Source organism: Xenopus laevis, chromosome 3S (genome assembly GCF_017654675.1).
Source record: "Xenopus laevis strain J_2021 chromosome 3S, Xenopus_laevis_v10.1, whole genome shotgun sequence".
Classification (NCBI taxonomy): Eukaryota; Metazoa; Chordata; class Amphibia; order Anura; family Pipidae; genus Xenopus; species Xenopus laevis.
The window spans coordinates 18,662,423-18,680,688 of NC_054376.1; the positions used below are offsets into that span (position 1 = coordinate 18,662,423).

The 18,266-nt window shown below is 41.0% G+C and overlaps 1 protein-coding gene and 2 long non-coding RNA genes across 3 annotated transcripts; 1 reads left to right on the forward strand and 2 right to left on the reverse strand.

Moving 5' to 3' along the window:
• Window positions 1-2,477: 2,477 nt before the first annotated feature.
• On the forward strand, window positions 2,478-11,170 carry LOC121402119. The gene is made up of 3 exons (XR_005966557.1): window positions 2,478-2,963; window positions 10,272-10,307; window positions 11,070-11,170. It is a non-coding gene; the product is annotated as an uncharacterized LOC121402119 (long non-coding RNA).
• A 414-nt stretch (window positions 11,171-11,584) lies between these two features.
• LOC121402118 lies at window positions 11,585-12,207 on the reverse strand. Its single transcript, XR_005966556.1, has 2 exons — window positions 12,009-12,207; window positions 11,585-11,675 (listed from the first exon to the last, which is right to left on the reverse strand). It is a non-coding gene; the product is annotated as an uncharacterized LOC121402118 (long non-coding RNA).
• Window positions 12,208-12,779: 572 nt separating this feature from the next.
• On the reverse strand, window positions 12,780-15,887 carry LOC108704135. Its single transcript, XM_041588048.1, has one exon. It carries the CDS (start codon window positions 15,865-15,867, stop codon window positions 14,320-14,322), a length of 1,548 nt encoding a protein of 515 aa, XP_041443982.1. The 5' UTR covers window positions 15,868-15,887; the 3' UTR covers window positions 12,780-14,319.
• Window positions 15,888-18,266: the final 2,379 nt, after the last annotated feature.

An 18,266-nucleotide genomic window follows, 5' to 3' on the forward strand; every position in this document is an offset into this window, starting at 1 on the left:
GCCCCAACTTGTACAGATAGTTCCGCCGTGAACATTGTGACGAATTCAAACTCCAGGGGTTTATCATCTATGGCGGTAATTCGCAGAGGTGAAGACAATGGGAGCAGGGGAATCTTCATGCGTTCGGCAAAGAAGGCGTCCATGAAATTGCCATCCGCTCCGGAGTCGAGGAAGGCCCTTTCGAAGATGGACTTACTTGCAGGTGAATCTGCAAAGGAAGGAGAAGTCTACGTGAATTTTCTTGATACTTCTCCTGAGGCCCTCGAGTGATGCCCCCTACATGAGAAACCTGAGACATACCTCGGGGTACAAAACTCTTGGCTTTGGCAGGACAGGCGTTGGCAAAATGGGAATGCCCACCACAGTACAAACAGAGACCTGCCATTCGTCTTCGGAGTCTTTCCTGCTCGGAGAGGCGAGCTTTTCCTACTTGCATAGGTTCCTCCAGGGGAGACGTTGACACAAGAGTCACAGGGACAGCGGGTGCTTGCAGAATCGGCCTTTGAAAGCGAGGGGCCAACATGGGAGAAAATCGTCTGCTGCGCTCTCTCTCCACCTGGTGTTCTCTGAGGCGGGTGTCCACCTTAATAGATAGAGCGATCAATCCTTCCAGGGTGTCAGGAGTCTCTCTGGAGACGAGATCATCTTTGATGCGGATGGATAGGCCTTGGTAGTATACGGCCTTGTAAGCGTCATCACACCAGGAAGTCTCCGCCATCAGTGTTCGGAAGTCTATAGCGTACTCATTGACACTGCGGCTTCCCTGCCGGAGCTGCAAGAGACGGGCAGGGGCGTTCGTGACCCGACCTGGAGCATCAAAGACTATGCGAAAAGCTTGGAGAAAGTCTTTAACATCATAAGTCACCGGGGAATTCTTCTCCCAAAGAGACGTTGCCCACTCCAGTGGCTTGCCTTCCAATCGAGACATCACATACCCCACCTTGGAACGCTCACTTGGAAACTGTGTGGGTTGGAACTCAAATTGAATCTGGCACTGTGTGGCAAATCCCCTGCAGGCTTGTGGGTCCCCACTAAAGCGAAGGGGAGGTGGAATGCGAGGCTCACCTGTCGGGTAGCTTGCGTTCATAGAGGCTGCCGCCATGGGGGGATCTCCAGTAGGTGGAGCAGCGGAGGGCGCAGAAGGCACTCGAGCAAGCAGGACATCGAGTGCTTGCCCAATGCGAACCTGCTGGTTTTCGTAGTCCTCCATGCGGGATGCCAGTCCGCGGAGTGCTCGTCCGACATCAGGTGTGGCTTCCTCAGAAGGATCCATGGCCCGAAAATAATGTCAGGGAGCCGGGAGCCCCCTCTGGGGAGTAGTCCGGATCAAGGAGGAAGCCCCTCAGGAGGGATCGGGGTCGTGGTATCCAGGGGTTAGGCAAGAGAATAATCAAAGTCCAGGCAGAGGTCAAAAGGCAGGCAGAGTATCAGCGAAGTCCAGGTCCAGGCAAGGGGTCACACCAAGGAATCAGCAGATATAAGCAGGGGAAACAGCAAGGGAACCCAGGAATCACTTAGGGATCAGGATCCTATTTTCGGGCGCCATCTTGGCGCCTCAGGCGTCCTTTTATCTTTGTATTTGGCGCCCTTGCGCCAGCGCGCCTGCGACCGTCGCGCCGTGCTGGCGTCACAACGCCGGCGTCGGAACCCACGTGGGTTGCCTGGGCGCCGCCATCTTGGATTCTTCGCCGCCGGGAGCGGACGCGACTCCTCGCGCTCCCGGCGGTCTTGACACACGGAGAGCTCCTTTGACCACATGTTTGTTCACAGCAAAATCTTCCACATACAAGCACCCCCCCCACAAATCAACTCCAGGGTCTGCTTCATTGATAGACATAACAAAGGAATTGCCCACACCTGCCCATGAAATAGCCTTTGAGTCAATTGTCCAATTACTTTTGAACCCCTGGTCCAATTACTTTTGAGCCCCTGAAATGAAGTGATTGTGTTAAATAAAAGGCTTTAGTTCCTCACATTTTTATGCAATCTTTTTGTTCAACCCACTGAATTAAAGATGAAAGTCTGCAGTTCATCTGCATCTGAGTTGTTTCATTTAAAATTCATTGTGGTAATGTACAGAACCAACATTAGAAAAAAAAAGTTGTCTGTCCAAATATTTATGGACCTAACTGTTAATGAAAAGTCAACACATGGACTGCATTTTTTGTGGGGTAAAAACACAGATATATGTTTACCCCCCCCCCCCAAACAATATATTTTTGGTACCCATGCCTATCTGCTCCAAACTACTGAGTCACAAGGCTTTCCCAAAATTGTCGGTTTGGGTGAAATATCTTAAAGTTGCCTCAAAGCTTCAACTTTCCAGTATTATATCACCCATGGATCATTACGTACCAAGAAAAAGCACCCTAAATGTGATTGGCAGGAGTTCTCCAAACAGTTTGGTGCCCATTGTGCATAGGTTACCAAAGTATCTGGCATTTAGAGGCCCCAGAATTAAGTTTTTTTTAATATTTTAATTTTTTTTATTTAATAGAAATTAAATAGATAATAACATAATTACAGAAATACAAAAGAATAAAAATAGGTGAAAAGTAGATTAAGAGCAAATAGGACAATTTCAGCAATATACCATACAAATTAAAGTGTACAATATACACATGCAACCAGAAGCTTTAACTGTTATACCAACATAATGCTGCTAAAATATTATTGCTAAAAAATCTGTTAGCTAAACAAACCCCCTACTGGTTTCTATTTTGCAGAATTAGATCTTCCATTATATCCTCTTTTAGCCAAGCCTCCCAATTAAGACTATCTATTGAGAAACAATATCCATGGTTCCCATATTTTCCAATATCTTTTGCTTTTATTATGAAGTATATGGCTTATTTCTTCCATCTTCCTAGTTTCTTCAACTGCCTGCTGCCATTCTATAAACCTCGGAGGAACCAAATCTTTCCAATGTCTTGGGATTACTAGCTGCATTCAGTAAGTGCAAGGTAAGTGAATCCCTCGACATTTCATTTTTATCGCTATCTAGTATTAACAGGATTAATGGAACATCCACCGCATTAACATTTATATGTGTTACTTCTGTTATTACTTTCAAAATCTTTCCCCAATAGTCTTTCAAACTTCTACATTTGTACCATATGTGGACAGGAGTCCCCCTATCTTTACCACATCTCCAACACATATCTGTATTTTCTGGAAACATCCTTTTCATCTTTACTGGGGTATAAAGATGCCATCTTTTTAATAATTTATAATTCATTTCCCTCACTCTTTCCGCTCTAGATGATTTATGAACTAAAGCCTGAATCTTATTCCACATTGAAGGGGAAATGTATGTGTTTAATTCCTTTTCCCACTCCCTGCGCGCTGTATCTTCCTCTAAAGCAGCCAGCTACCCCCCCTCATGTGGCCCTCCACATCAAAGTCTGCCTGCTGTGTCTTTTTACCATATGTAAACTATAAAAGGTATCACTACAGAGAGAACTGGCCCCTGCATTGTCTAAACCTCAAATTCAGGCTAATACCCTGCATTGTTCACACCTGTGATCCCCATGTATTGTTCACACTTGTGACACCTCTATCGTTCACTCCCCTAAATCCCTGTACTGTTCACACCTGAGACCCAGACTGAAACAGCCCACATTGTTCACCTGTTCTCACCTTATACAAAATGCTAATGGGGCACCAGCACTGTGTCACTGTATGTAATACATATTAGACAGGTCCTGATTCCTGTCTCCTGCTCTGTTCTGCCTTCCCTATGCTTCCCTATGCTCCCTGTGTGTGTCATACTTTGGCATTTGTTCTGGGGGTTTATTAGCATTTGAAAATTATTGTTAGTGGCCCCTAAAGTGTTTAATCATATGCTGGGGTACTGTATTAAACACAAGGGAGGAGGAGGCATATGGATTTATGGGTATGTCTTAATATGACTTAACTGTTTTCACATATGAGTGACATCCTTGCCACTGCAGGCACAAGGTAGTTTGGCACCCTAGGCAAGAGCATTACTCAGTGCCCCCCCTGTCCTGCATTACAATTTCCCTCCTTACCATGATGTTTTTTAAATAAAGAGAGCAAGAAAGTGTACAACACTTTTTCATATATATTACTGCCCCCTGTACCTTTGCAAGCAAGCTCAGCAGCCATCCATCATACAGCCATCATATTGCCCCCAATCTTTACCTGTGTCAGCAGCAGCCAAAAATAAATCTGATCACATCATATTGCCCCTAAGTATTTATGTGCCAGCACCCAGCCCAGCAGCAACAGCAAACATATGGCCCCCAAATCTGTACTGGGCTGTGCCAGCAGGAAGCTTCACACTTTACAGTTATAGAAAGAATGTCTTCAGTTCAGTGTAACTGTGCAAGGCTGAGAGCAGCGAGAATGAGCCACACCAAGCAGCCCGTCAGCTCTCTGCCTCTCTCTGTCATCCATCACATCAGTGACGTCATTAACGTGTGTATGCACGTCGCGGTGCACCGCACAGAAGGAGCTATTACTTGCCGGCAAGAGGGAGAAGGGGAAGAAGATGGATTCCACCCAACTGGGTGACCATGATTACTGAAACAAATTATTAAATAAACGCTTGAAAAGTGGGCCCCTAAATGATGGCATCCTAGACAGCCGCCTACTCTGCCTACCCCTAGTTCCGGCCCTGATCCCTGCAGTGAGCACCAACCATTTGGTTTTTTGGTGTGCTATTAATGTGGACATGGTATTGTTGTAACATGGGTGTGGTTTAAAGTGGGTGTGGTCTAAAAACAGGAAGTGGCTAACACTGGCTTCCGTTATCGGCCCTCCACCACGTAGATTGGAATAATTCCGGCCCTTGGTACCATAGAAGTTGGACAGCACTGCTCTAAAGAGATAGATGATATTAGTAATTTATATATAGTAGAAATTGCATTATCAAGGGTCTCTTTACTCTCCAGTATAGCTTCCCATTTAGTTGGCTCTCTATTCCATTCTGCATCTTTCATTTTATAGATATAATGACGCAATTGGCAGTAATTCCATAAATCTCTAGAGTGATTGCCCCAGTTCTTTTAAATTTCTGGTAATGATTCTATTTTGTTATTCTTCAAAAAATGGCTGATTCTTTAGGTCTGCCATCTAATTCTTGCCATTTCTTAAAGGCACCTTGTTCTAGGCTGGGACTGAATGAGATATTACTCACTAGAGGTTGTAGACAGATTCCTCGCTATTCTATTTCTGTACCATGACTTAAATATAGGGGCGATTAATGGATGGTCCCTTGCTGTTCTCTTAAACTATTGGGGTCACTCCAAAGGTAATTTAGCAGTGGTTTCTCAACACACTGTTGTTCCAAAACTACCCACTCTTTCTTCCTGCCTTCGTGTTATATGTATTGACGTATAATATAGCTGTGCATCAGGTAAAGCTAACCCTCCCCTCTCTTTTGGTAGTACTAGTTGTCTGTATTGAATTCTAGCCTGTTTACCCTTCCAAATAAATTTTGTAAACAATGATTTGATTTTTTTGAAGAAGACTTCTGGTATCATTATTGGCAAAACTTGTAGGTAGTAATTCAATTTGGGCATCAAAACCATTTTCATTGCTTGTACTCTTCCCAGCCATGACAGATTTAGTTTGTTCCATGTATTTACACTTTCTTGAGTTGATGTCAATAAAGATACAAAATTAATATTGTAGAGATCAGACATATTGGGAGCGATATTCACTCCCAAGTATTTGATGCTATGTTTTGCCATTTTAAAGGGAAAACTTTGTATTAGTTTTACCATTATATTTTTAAGAGTATTAATATTTAAAATCTGGGATTTTGTTAAATTAACCTTAAAATTCAACTGAATTCCAAAGTAGTTTATAAGTGTTAATAGGCAAGGTAGGGAGGACATCGGACTGGAGACAAACATTAGCATATCGTCAGTGAAGGCGATTGTCTTATATTGCTTATCTCCAATCTTTATCCCCTTTATTTTTGCTTCAAGTCTCATATGGGAAAGTAAGGTCTCTAATACCAACACAAAAAGCAGCGGCGATAACGGGCACTCCTGCCTAGTACCATTACAGATGTTCACTGGGGCCGATAGTTTGCCATTCACTTTAACTCTCGCATATGGGTCTTTGTATAAGGCTAGGATGCGATTTATAGTAACCTCCCCTATACCAAAACCCCTCATTACTTTTTCCAAGAACGGCCATGCAACCCTATCGAATGCTTTTTCCGCATGACGGTTGTCCCTTTTCCGTTTGCCCCAGTTTCATTAAAGGGATACTGTCGTGGAAAAACATGTTTTTTACAAAATGTATCAGTTAATAGTGCTACTACAGCAGAATCCTGCATTGAAATCAGTTTTTCAAAACAAGAAATTGATTTTTTTATATCTAATTTTAAAATTTGCTATGGGGCTAGACATTTTGACATTTCCCAGCTGCCCTCAGGTCATGTGACTTGTGCTCTGATAAACTTCAGTCACACTTTACTGCTGCACTGCAAGTTGGATTGATGTCATTACCCCTCCCTCCTACAAGCTGCTGTAATGTAAATAGAGCCTTGTCTGCTGAGCCTGTCAATTGAACAATAGGCAGGTATCAAGATAAGCTCCCACTGACACCACTTCCGAAGGACTGAAATAAGATAGTCCTGTGATCACTGCCCCCACTTACGTTTCAAAAATAAAAATATATATACATCCTCCATCACATACACCCCAGGAACTTCAGGCATACATTGATAAAATACCAATCCCACGCCTAGATCAACAACTGATAGGGGAATTAGAGGCTGACCTGGCTGAGGAGGAAATAGCTGAGGCTATCGCTGACATGCCGGCAGGAAGGTCCCCTGGACCAGACGGTATCCCAACGGAGTGGTACAAAAAACACGGGACGACTTTAACTCCCAAGCTTTGTGCGCTCTTTAACAGAGTATCGCCAGACACTCCACTTCCAGACTCTTGTTATATGGCCCATATAATTCTAATTCCCAAAGTCGGAAAACCACTTGACAGTTGTGATTCGTACCGCCCCATCTCCCTGCTGAACTGTGATACTAAAATTTTTGCAAAAGTGCTAGTTAATAGAGTAAAAAGGGTAATTACTGAATTGGTGCACCCAGATCAGACTGGCTTCATGCCAAACAAGGCCACTGACATTAATATTAGGAGATTGTTCAATAACTTAGCCCTTGATCACATCAACAGTGGGAACAGGATAGTGGTGTCCTTGGACACGGCAAAGGCCTTTGACACGGTGTCTTGGGAGTACCTTTGGGTAGTCTTGGGCAGATTTGGATTTGGGCAGCGTTTTCTGGGTTGGATAAAGGCTTTATACTGCAAACCGGAAGCCAAGGTTTTAGTTAATGGTATACTTACAAAGGCAATACGGCTCGAAAGGGGGACTAGGCAGGGATGCCCCCTCTCCCCTTTGCTGTTTGCTCTAGCAATTGAGCCTCTGGCAGTGAAACTAAGGGAAGCCCAGGAGGTGGAGGGACTTCTGGTAGGTAACATAACGGAAAAGGTGTCGCTGTACGCAGACGACATGCTCCTCTACCTGGCTAATCCTGGTAGAGCCTTAGAGGCAGCCCTGAATCTTATTGAGGAGTTTGGGAAATATTCGGGCCTTTGCGTTAACAGAGCCAAATCTGTGATATTTCCAATAGACCCGCTACCCATTGGTTCACCAACACAAATTTGTCACCTACAAGTCCTGCAGAAGTTTAAATATTTGGGAATAAACATCCACAGGGACTACAAGAAATTCGAGGAGAATAACCTGACCCCAATTGTGGAGGCTTTGAAGGCCAAGACTGAGGTCTGGCGACAGCTGCCCCTTTCCCCCCCGGGTAGGGTTAACCTATTTAAAATGGTGTTCCTACCCAAGTTCTTGTATGTATTCCACAACTCGCCTATCCTACCACGAAGTCAATGGTTTACATACATAGACTCCATACTGAGGAGGTTCATATGGGCGGGGGAGCACCCACGTATGAGTTTCAACGTATTGCAGGTCCCGGTGACATGTGGGGGACTGGCGCTCCCTAATCTCAAGTTATATTTCTTGGCCAGTCAATTAACCTATGTGCACTGGTGGATGGTACCCCAAAATGACAACCCCTCTACTATACTGGAAGCTGCTAGCATGGGGTCTTTGGAAGCGTTGTCCAAACTGCCATATCGGGGTCCCTCAGAGTACTATAAAATTACTACACCTATGGCTACAGTGGCCGAGGTATTTAAGAAAAGCCTCAAACATGTCCACAAGGCGAGGACAGTGTGGTCCCCCTGGACACCTATTTGGGGCAATGGTATGCTCTCACACTTTGGCTCAATACCTGATATTAATACCTGGGCATCTAGAGGAATTAAAACACTTGGGGACATCATAGAGAATGGGGACATCGAGGGGTTCCAAAACCTAAAAGAAAGATTACAGCTACCCAACTCTATGCTTTTTAGGTATCTACAACTTAGACATGCATTCAGAATGCAGTTTCCCACCCCACCCATCGATTTGATGGACACCACACTGGAGAAATATTTACGAAGGGTGGATCTTAAAAAACCAACGACTTGGTTCTATACCATTCTGTGCCAGGCTTCCCCAGACCCCCTAGCCAAGGTAAAGCAGATGTGGGTTAGGGATATTCCTGATTTGGAGGATGAGATGTGGGATGACGCTCTGAAGCAGATACCGGTTATCACTATGTCAGTCAGAGACAGATATATCCAGGCAAAATTCTTCAACAGAGTGTATCTAACCCCTCACAGGTTGGCTAGGATATATCCCTTAACCCCAGACCATTGTGTCAAATGCTTACAGGAAGTCGGCACATTTTTGCATGTTTTCTGGTCCTGCCCCCATATCCAAAGGTATTGGGGGGAAGTTCTACACCATATCTCTGCCACATTGAGGGTCCCATGTATAAAAAATCCTCGGATATGTCTATTGGGGGTTGTGGATGATCTTGGCATGCAGGCCGGTGTTAAATTATGCTATCTCCAGTTGTTGTACTATGCTAAGAAAGCCATTTTACTACAGTGGAAGTCCACGGTTCCTCCATCTTTAGGCTTCTGGAGAAATTTGGTCAATGATTCCCTTCCAAACCAAAAAATTACCTACATAGCTCGGGGATGCCCCAAAAAATTTGAGAAGGTTTGGGCCCAGTGGTTGGACATGGAGGACACTAGCTAAAAAATAAAATAATTAAAATTAAATTATGATATGTTGCTCTCAAGCTGTTAGATAACGACAACAACAGAACACATGTAATGGCACGGATTTTGTATTTATTATGGCTCCAAAGATGTACAATGTCAATCTTGCTGTTCTTTTCTCTCTCTTCCTTTCTTTCTTTTCTTTCTTCTTTTCTTCCTTTTTCCTTGTTAAAATGAAAATAAAAACTTTTAAAAAAAAAAAATATATATACATACACACACAATTCATTTTGGACACTGGAAAAAATATTTTATATAGATAGTTTATTATATTTGTTTACACAAAAATGAATGGCAGAAACACAGGAGTACACTCCCAGGACTGATGACAGGGAATAGAAAAAAAGGATAAAATAAGGAGGACATACTTGAAAACCAGGAAAATTTAAGAGGAAGTCTAGGAAGGGTTAAAATAGCTCAGGAGAAAGGAGGCAGTAAGTAGTTAATGTAAAAAGAAGTATTGCAGGCAGGAAAGGAGCAAGGTGTGTGTGAGGTGGATAGCAGAGGGAACTCACAGCTCCTTTACCTCATCTAGTAACCAGTAAAACAAACTAGGAAGGCAGCAAGGAAAGAAAGTCCCCCCCTCCAAAGGAAAGCAGAGAACAAACTTACAGAACGGCAGGAGCTTTGATAGTGTCTGTGGGAGGAGGGGCTGCTAGTGCAGCTGTAGAGCAGGATGTAGGAAAGTGAAAGTAATTGCTTCCCTGCAAACCATGTGACCGCTCTCCTGCAAACATCACACGCATGGGCAGAGAGGGGAGGGGGAGTGTACAGCTAGATTCTCATGTCGTAGTGCGACCTGGCTTTTCATTACAGAGTGACTGCCTCCAAGCACACAGGTAATGCTGTGCCTGCTGTTAGAGCAGCACAGGATGAATGTGTAATGAGCAGAAATGGAAGCCGCCATGACAAAATACAAACTAAAATAATTTATGCATGGATTTGTGGATTAACATTTTATTTGCCAGACAGTGGCAGGATGTGTGTTTTTTATAAAAATGCAAAAAAAAAAAAATTTTTTAAAATGATGACAGATTCCCTTTAATGATATAATTTTATAAATATTGTCTTTTCCTTCCCTTTTAGGTATAAACCCTGCCTGGTCTTCATGGATTAAATCCGGTAAGTGTTTTTTTAAGTCTATTTGCTATTATTTTGGCATACATTTTTAGGTCAATATTTATTGGGGATAAAATGTCCCTTGTGCATGACTGGGGGTCTTTCCCCTCTTTCGGTATGATAATTATATGTGCTTATTTTGCCTATTTATAAAATCCATGTGTTTGATCTATAGAATTAAAGTATGAACTTAAAAAGGGCATAAAATCCTTTTTGTATATTTTATAGTAGAGTGCACTAAATCCATCCGGACCCGGGCTTTTCTCTACTGCCAATGAATCTATCGTATCACTTATTTCTTGAAGTGTAAATGGTAAATCTAATACCAATCTCTCATTTGTTGATAAAGATGGTAATTGTGCTATCTCTATAAATTGTTCCATTGCAACTAATTTATCATTTTGATCTACCCCTTCCTGTAGCCTATATAATGTTTGGTAATAATGCTGGAATGTTTTGACTATGTTATGTGTATCATAATGAACCTTCTGATCTCTATCCTTTATTGATGTAATATGTGTGGCCTGATTAATTTTTTTCAATCTTTGAGCAAAGTGTCTGTTGCATTTATCCCCAAATTCATACCCCTTCTGTTTGCTGTGCATATAGGCCTTATATGTGCCCTGGTCGAGTATTGCTTTCAGTTGCAATCTTTTCTTTTCAAGTTGTACTGATATCCTCCGTTATTTTTGTTTTATGCTTTTGTTCCAGTATAGATATTTCTTTAATTAAACTATTAATTTGTTTTCCTTTTTCTTTCTTTAGATTACTACTGAAAGGTCCCAAAAAGAAGTTAACACATACAAATAGTCCTGTGGGTAACCAGCTAATGAAAAATCAACACATTGACTGAATTTTTTGTGGAGTAAAAACACAGAAATATATGTTTACTCCCCATATATTTTTGTAAAGTACACATTCTACCGAATCTAAAATGGGTACCCATGCCTTTCTGCTCCAAACAGTCGCAAGGCTTTCTCAAAATTGGCGGTTTTGGTGAAATATCTGAAAATTGCCTCAAAGCTTCAACTTTCCAGAATCATATCGTCCATGTATCATTACATACCAAGAAAACACACCATAAATATGATTGCCAGGGATCCTCCAAATAGTTTGGTGCCCATTGTGCATAGGATTACCAAAGTATCTGGCATTTAGAGGCCCCAAAATGAAGTTAGCTCATACAAATATTCCTGTGGGTAACTTCAGCTAATGTGCGGAGCAGGGAATTAACCCGGCTCCAGCATGGGCAGGGAGATGGCAAATAAAGTTTAACCTCACCTGCCAAGCATTTTTGTTGATTGCGCAGGCAGGCCCGGCAGGTGAGGTGATTTTGATGCTGATTGGTTGAATCCGGTCACGTGACGGTACCTGTAGGGTATAAAAGAAAGGCGCTTACCGGGATTCGGGTTCTTCGGCGAAAGTCATCAGCGGAGAAGGTCTGCGCCCACCCACCCACCCACCCACCCACCCAATCACCCAATTGTTTATGTATGTTTAAAAAAAAAAACAATATATATATATATAACAAACAGGGGAAAGTTGTGCTCACCACTAGTTTTTAAAATCATTAGGCGGGGGTGCAATGAGGGTGTGACCACAAAAAACATATAGACAAATACAAGATTCCTCTGCACTCAACCCATTATCAATATATTTAAGACAGCGACATTTTGTGCATACTGCTACTGAAAAATGCCTTACCCTTTAAACAAAACAGGGATTTGTTGTGTATTCCGCAATATTATCCGTATAGTGTATGAGAAATGTAGAGTCCGCAATTTACCACAGCCAGGTAAAAGATGCAACCAAGGTTCCCAGAGATGAAACGATTTATTCAGATTATCCAGCCCAGAGACAGCAAATGATACAGAGATCTTTCAAAATGTGCCCACAGGTTATACTTCCTTCCTTCTCTCTCTCCCTCTTCTTCCCTTCCTCTTCTCCTCTGCTTCCTAATCTCTTCTCCTCTCCTTCCCTTTCTCTTCAGCCCTCCTTCCCCTTTCTTCTTCTTCTTCAGCCAAAAAACCAATTCCATTGTTATACTGTTTCTATGCCATTGACCCAAATGGGGAATGGTTCTGATTGGCTGATGACAAGTTAAACAGTAAAACCAGCTAATTTCTTTAGATGTCCCTTTTACCAATAACAACTGTACAAACAGTTCCTCTTTGAAATGTAAAAGACCCTCTCCAGATGGTCTCTTGGAATGTGTCCCACCTATTTCTTATCTTGCATTTTATTACAAGACAGGATGAGCTCCTTTGAAGGAGTCATAAAAACTCAGGATACCTTCTACCTAAGGATTAATTACAATCGTTCTATATATATATTACTACACTCCCCCACTTGGATCAGTTCTACTCAGAATTGATCCACAACATATACAAAAATCTTTTTTTAAAAAAATTAATAAATAATATGATGCCATTATGTTGTAAGGAATGCTAAACCAAGGCTCTTAAATATTTATAAAAAAATTCTGCTAGAACTGGTTACATATCACTTCTCCAGCTCTTTATGTTCCCTCATTTAGGATGAATAAGGTATCCAACACTATTGCAAGTGGCAGTTTTGGTGTATGTTATGAATTAGACGAATGAGTCGATTCTCTCCTCAGTTGATATGTTCAGTCACCATTGAGAAATATGCACCATCTTACTGTATGAGCCATACTCAGTATTTGCAGAGAATTAGTGCAAATCCTTATGCAGACTGTGGAACTGTTCATGTCCACAAATTCCATTCTTTCCAGAGTTGGGGACTTTATGATCCAGGCAGGATTGTTTGCCACTTCCATCACTCCCCCACTTCCCTACTCAATAGACAAGATAATGTCCTTGCTGCATTTGGTTTTCCTCCAAAGGCTTGGCTCTCTTTATTCCATTTTGCTCTCAGTAGCAGTTGAGTTGAGTACATAGGATCTTGTACTTTTGCTGGTGTTAGGTGGCATTGTCTCTCTTTGTAATCCATTTAGTCTGTATTCCTGTTCCTTTCACATCCCACCTTGCCACCAACTCTAGCTTTGGACACAATATCACCCTGACCTGATTCATTCAGAATATTAAGGGTTGTACTTTACATCTGCAAATATGCAGCAATAACATCAATATTCTGAATATATATTCTTTTATTTTTTCTAAATCCACCCATGTCTATACATTTAGCTCCCAATACCCTCTATTGACCATATGCTAAATGTGAGCCCTTGTTTAGCAACCCTAGGCAGATACACATAATTAATCAATATATTTGTACTATCTCTGGGCAATTCTCTGGGATATTTTTTTTTGTTTTTTTTTTTACATTAAAAACAAAACATGTACAGTATACAGAAAGAAAAACATTGAATAACAGTAATGTAAATGTTGCATAAGTAAAAGTCTCAAGTGTTTTTAGAAACTTTGCAAACAATGTCCTTTTTGTATGTTAATGAGTTCTTTCAATTTACTTCCTTTCTTTTCACAGAGGACTCTTGTCACACATCTTTAGTCCTTAATCACAATCACAACCTGTTTTATTTGGGGAAAAACTTTAGCTCAGAGGAATTCTGTAGAACATATATTGAAATCACAACAGTATCCAGTCTACTGCACTACTGTATCCATTCAAAAGTTTTCTCTGTGGTGTCCAGCTCCAACACCTTTCCTTAATTATTATGTTAATGTATTCACTCCCCCACTTAAAAGCTTTGGTTCCTTGAGCAATTTTTTTTTTTTTGTTGCAGGATAGACCTGTGCTTTTGCCACTCCCATCCATAAAATTACTGTTAGGAAGCCATGAATAAAATTTTAAAAACAGTTCAGCATGATTAGATTATCTCCAGTCCTACTTAATTGTGGTATGAAAAATGATAAATAAAAGTAGTGACCAAAGATTCAGGTACATTGATCCTTCTGCTGGAAGACCTTTTCCTGAAAGATATAACTTGGAAAAACATATTACTCCATGTATTCCACATAAAACAACAAAGTTAAGTGCAAAAAAAAACTATTAAAGTGTTCTACTTTGGTATTCACAGGTTTATAGCTCTGTGTTGAATACCTCCCCCTTGGTCTGTAACACCAGAAGTTGTAAGAGAGACACACCTTAATTTGGACAATTCTGCCTCCAGCACAGAAACGTTTAGTTTCAAGAGATCTCTCTCAGCCCTTATGGTATCATATTCCATTTTAAGCTTGTCATGCTCTCTTTTCAGTTGGGAAAAGGGTATCCAGGATTGTTTAGGAGCCCTATCTTTCTTCTCCTGTTCATATTTCCCTCTTTCTCTCTGCCATTCTGAATTGTAAGCTCTATTCCCTCGCTGAGGCCCTCTAAAACCAGCATACTCTTTCTTTTGTTGTCCTTCTACCCTAAAAATTCTAGCGGCATCAACTGCAAAACTTTCCTTTCTACTCCTTTTCCTCCACAAATTATCTGCCCTTAATAACATGTCTTTTAAATCAGTAGGGTCAGGTGTGACTGATAATATTCCTTCCCTGACATCCTCTTCTAAAGCCTCCAACAACATCACTCGATGGAGTAAGCCACCATGTTCAAATCCTGGATTACCAGTCATCAATTGATCCATCACTGTGGCTATCCTATCACATAGTTCATATGGACATTCCTGTTTCATCTGTTTAATCTTACCAGACAATGACACATTTAAAGTAATGCCATACAACGCTCTCAGCATTTCTCTAAAAACATCCCTTGTCCTTCGCTGCTGTCCACAGTTTTGTACAATCCTAACCCACAAACCATTTCCAAGAACTCTTTGTAAGATTCTATCTATATCGTCTATATTCAGGTTATATGTTTCTCTAACCATTTTTAATTCACAGAACCATTTCATGAACCTATTTATGTCATATCGTGGTACCTGCCCAATCTCTCTAACAATAGCATCCATCTCCTGAGGCTTTAATTGCTTTGATATGAGTTGTACCTCACCTGAATTGTCAGTGTTTAATACAGTGGTAGTGACAACAGGGGCTGCTGGGAAACTAGATGCTTGATCCAATTCATTCCCTGGATAAATTTGTTTGTGCTCTTTAAATTTGGAAATATTGTTTTGACAAAGTTGATCAGATTTTTCACCAACTTTATCAAAAGCAATATTTACTGCATGTTTGTGTTCCTCCAGCTCCTTCTCTACATCCTGTATTTTCACTGACAATTCATCATTTGTTCTTGTTAAACGGTCACACAGATTGGCCTTTTCAATTAATGCTTCACCAGTAGTAATGGCATGCAATCTTAACTCAGAAATCTTTTCATTTGACTCTTTCAGCAAAGTTTCATACCTGTCAGTCTGTTCTGTAAAATCATTATCCTTTTGTTTAACAATTTCTTCCATTTTTAAACAACAGGACAATAATCCCTGAAGGACCATTCCTTTACGTTTTGATTCCTTAGTTTTCTTATCAAAAACACTGTCAGCTATAAAAATTTTCATTAAATCCCATGAATCTTTACATTCCTGTGGGATTTCATATGGTCCCCCATGGTTTTTAATATAATTTATTAACCATATGCTGACATTTTCTCCCTTATTGCTTTTATCAACAACTGCAGCCATTAAAAAAAAAAAAAAAAAAAAAAAAACGGCACCAAAATGTTGTGTATTCCGCAATATTATCCGTATAGTGTATGAGAAATGTAGAGTCCGCAATTTACCACAGCCAGGTAAAAGATGCAACCAAGGTTCCCAGAGATGAAACGATTTATTCAGATTATCCAGCCCAGAGACAGCAAATGATACAGAGATCTTTCAAAATGTGCCCACAGGTTATACTTCCTTCCTTCTCTCTCTCCCTCTTCTTCCCTTCCTCTTCTCCTCTGCTTCCTAATCTCTTCTCCTCTCCTTCCCTTTCTCTTCAGCCCTCCTTCCCATTTCTTCTTCTTCTTCAGCCAAAAAACCAATTCCATTGTTATACTGTTTCTATGCCATTGACCCAAATGGGGAATGGTTCTGATTGGCTGATGACAAGTTAAACAGTAAAACCAGCTAATTTCTTTAGATGTCCCTTTTACCAATAACAACTGTACAAACAGTTCCTCTTTGAAATGTAAAAGACCCTCTCCAGATGGTCTCTTGGAATGTGTCCCACCTATTTCTTATCTTGCATTTTATTACAAGACAGGATGAGCTCCTTTGAAGGAGTCATAAAAACTCAGGATACCTTCTACCTAAGGATTAATTACAATCGGTCTATATATATATTACTACAGGATTGTTTGTCCATATATTGCAATATATTTAAGCTGGCCAACTACGTCAAAGTCATCCCATATCTGGCCAGTCCTATGCTCAATTTTCATCTGATTCATTAAGAATTCTATGGTTTAATTATACATTTTATAAAAGGGACGAATACGTTTTACCTGCAACTTACTAGCTGCTTTCAAAGTAAAACTCCCAAACTTGGCTGCCCTTTTATTAGACACCAGTGGGATCACCTGACTATAGTTGGAGGGGGTGGGAGCTACAACATGGAGCTGGTCACTGCTCCTGTATAACTATAACAAACAGGGGAAAGTTGTGCTCACCACTAGTTTTTAAATATATATATGGACAAACAATCCCTGTTTTGTTTAAAGGGTAAGGCATTTTTCAGTAGCAGTATGCACAAAATGTCGCTGTCTTAAATATATTGATAATGGGTTGAGTGCAGAGGAATCTTGTATTTGTCTATATGTTTTTGTGGTCACACCCTCATTGCACCCCCGCCTAATGATTTTAAAAACTAGTGGTGAGCACAACTTTCCCCTGTTTGTTATAGTTATACAGGAGCAGTGACCAGCTCCATGTTGTAGCTCCCACCCCCTCCAACTATAGTCAGGTGATCCCACTGGTGTCTAATAAAAGGGCAGCCAAGTTTGGGAGTTTTACTTTGAAAGCAGCTAGTAAGTTGCAGGTAAAACGTATTCGTCCCTTTTATAAAATGTATAATTAAACCATAGAATTCTTAATGAATCAGATGAAAATTGAGCATAGGACTGGCCAGATAACAGAAAATTTTAAACCATACTTACCGAAATTTTCCTTTCCTGATACGTAACATGGCAGTGGTCACTCATGGGTTAACACCCCGCTGGAATGTGAGGACAGGAAGTATCAAGCTAATAAAACTCCTCCCCCAAGACTCCCACCTCGTCTTTATTATACTGTTGGAATTGTAGAACCTTGGGAGGGGTTGTGACCACTGCCATGTTACGTATCAGGAAAGGAAAATTTCGGTAAGTATGGTTTAAAATTTTCTGTTTTCCCGATCCTCACATGGCAGTGGTCACTCATGGGAAATACCAAAGCTTACCAAAAAAATCAAGGGAGGGATTAATGCAAAAAAGTATTATTTATTATGTAGCGGAGACAGCCTCCAGTACTTTATGCCCGAAATTAGCTTGGGCTGCTGAAAACACATCCACCTTGTAGTGAGATATGAAGGTGTTAACTGACGACCAAGCAGCTGCTTTGCAAATTTCTTCAGGGGAAACCTGAGCCCTGAATGCCCAAGACGTTGATAATGCTCTAGTAGAGTGCGCCCTTAAACTCTTCGGACTAGCCATTGCACTTAAGGAGTAAGCCTTGCTGATGCAGTCTTTGATCCATTTGGCTAAAATGTTCTTAGAAGCTTTTTTACCCTTTCTGGTTCCTTCTGGAAATACGAAGAGAGCTGTAGTACTTCTGAAACTTTCAGTTCTTGTCAGATAGCATTTGAGACACCTGACAACATCCAGGTTATGCCATAGAAGTTGTTCCTCATTTTGAGGATTAGAGAAGAAGGTAGGTAGCACCACTAGTTGATTGATGTGGAAATTTGAGACCACTTTAGGCAAGAAATCGTCATTCAGTTTTAACACCGCTTTATCTGAAAAAATGGATAAATTTTTCTCAGCCATTGAGAGTGCATGTAGTTCACTGACTCTTTTAGCTGACACAATTGCCAGTAGAAACACCATCTTCAGTGTCAAAAA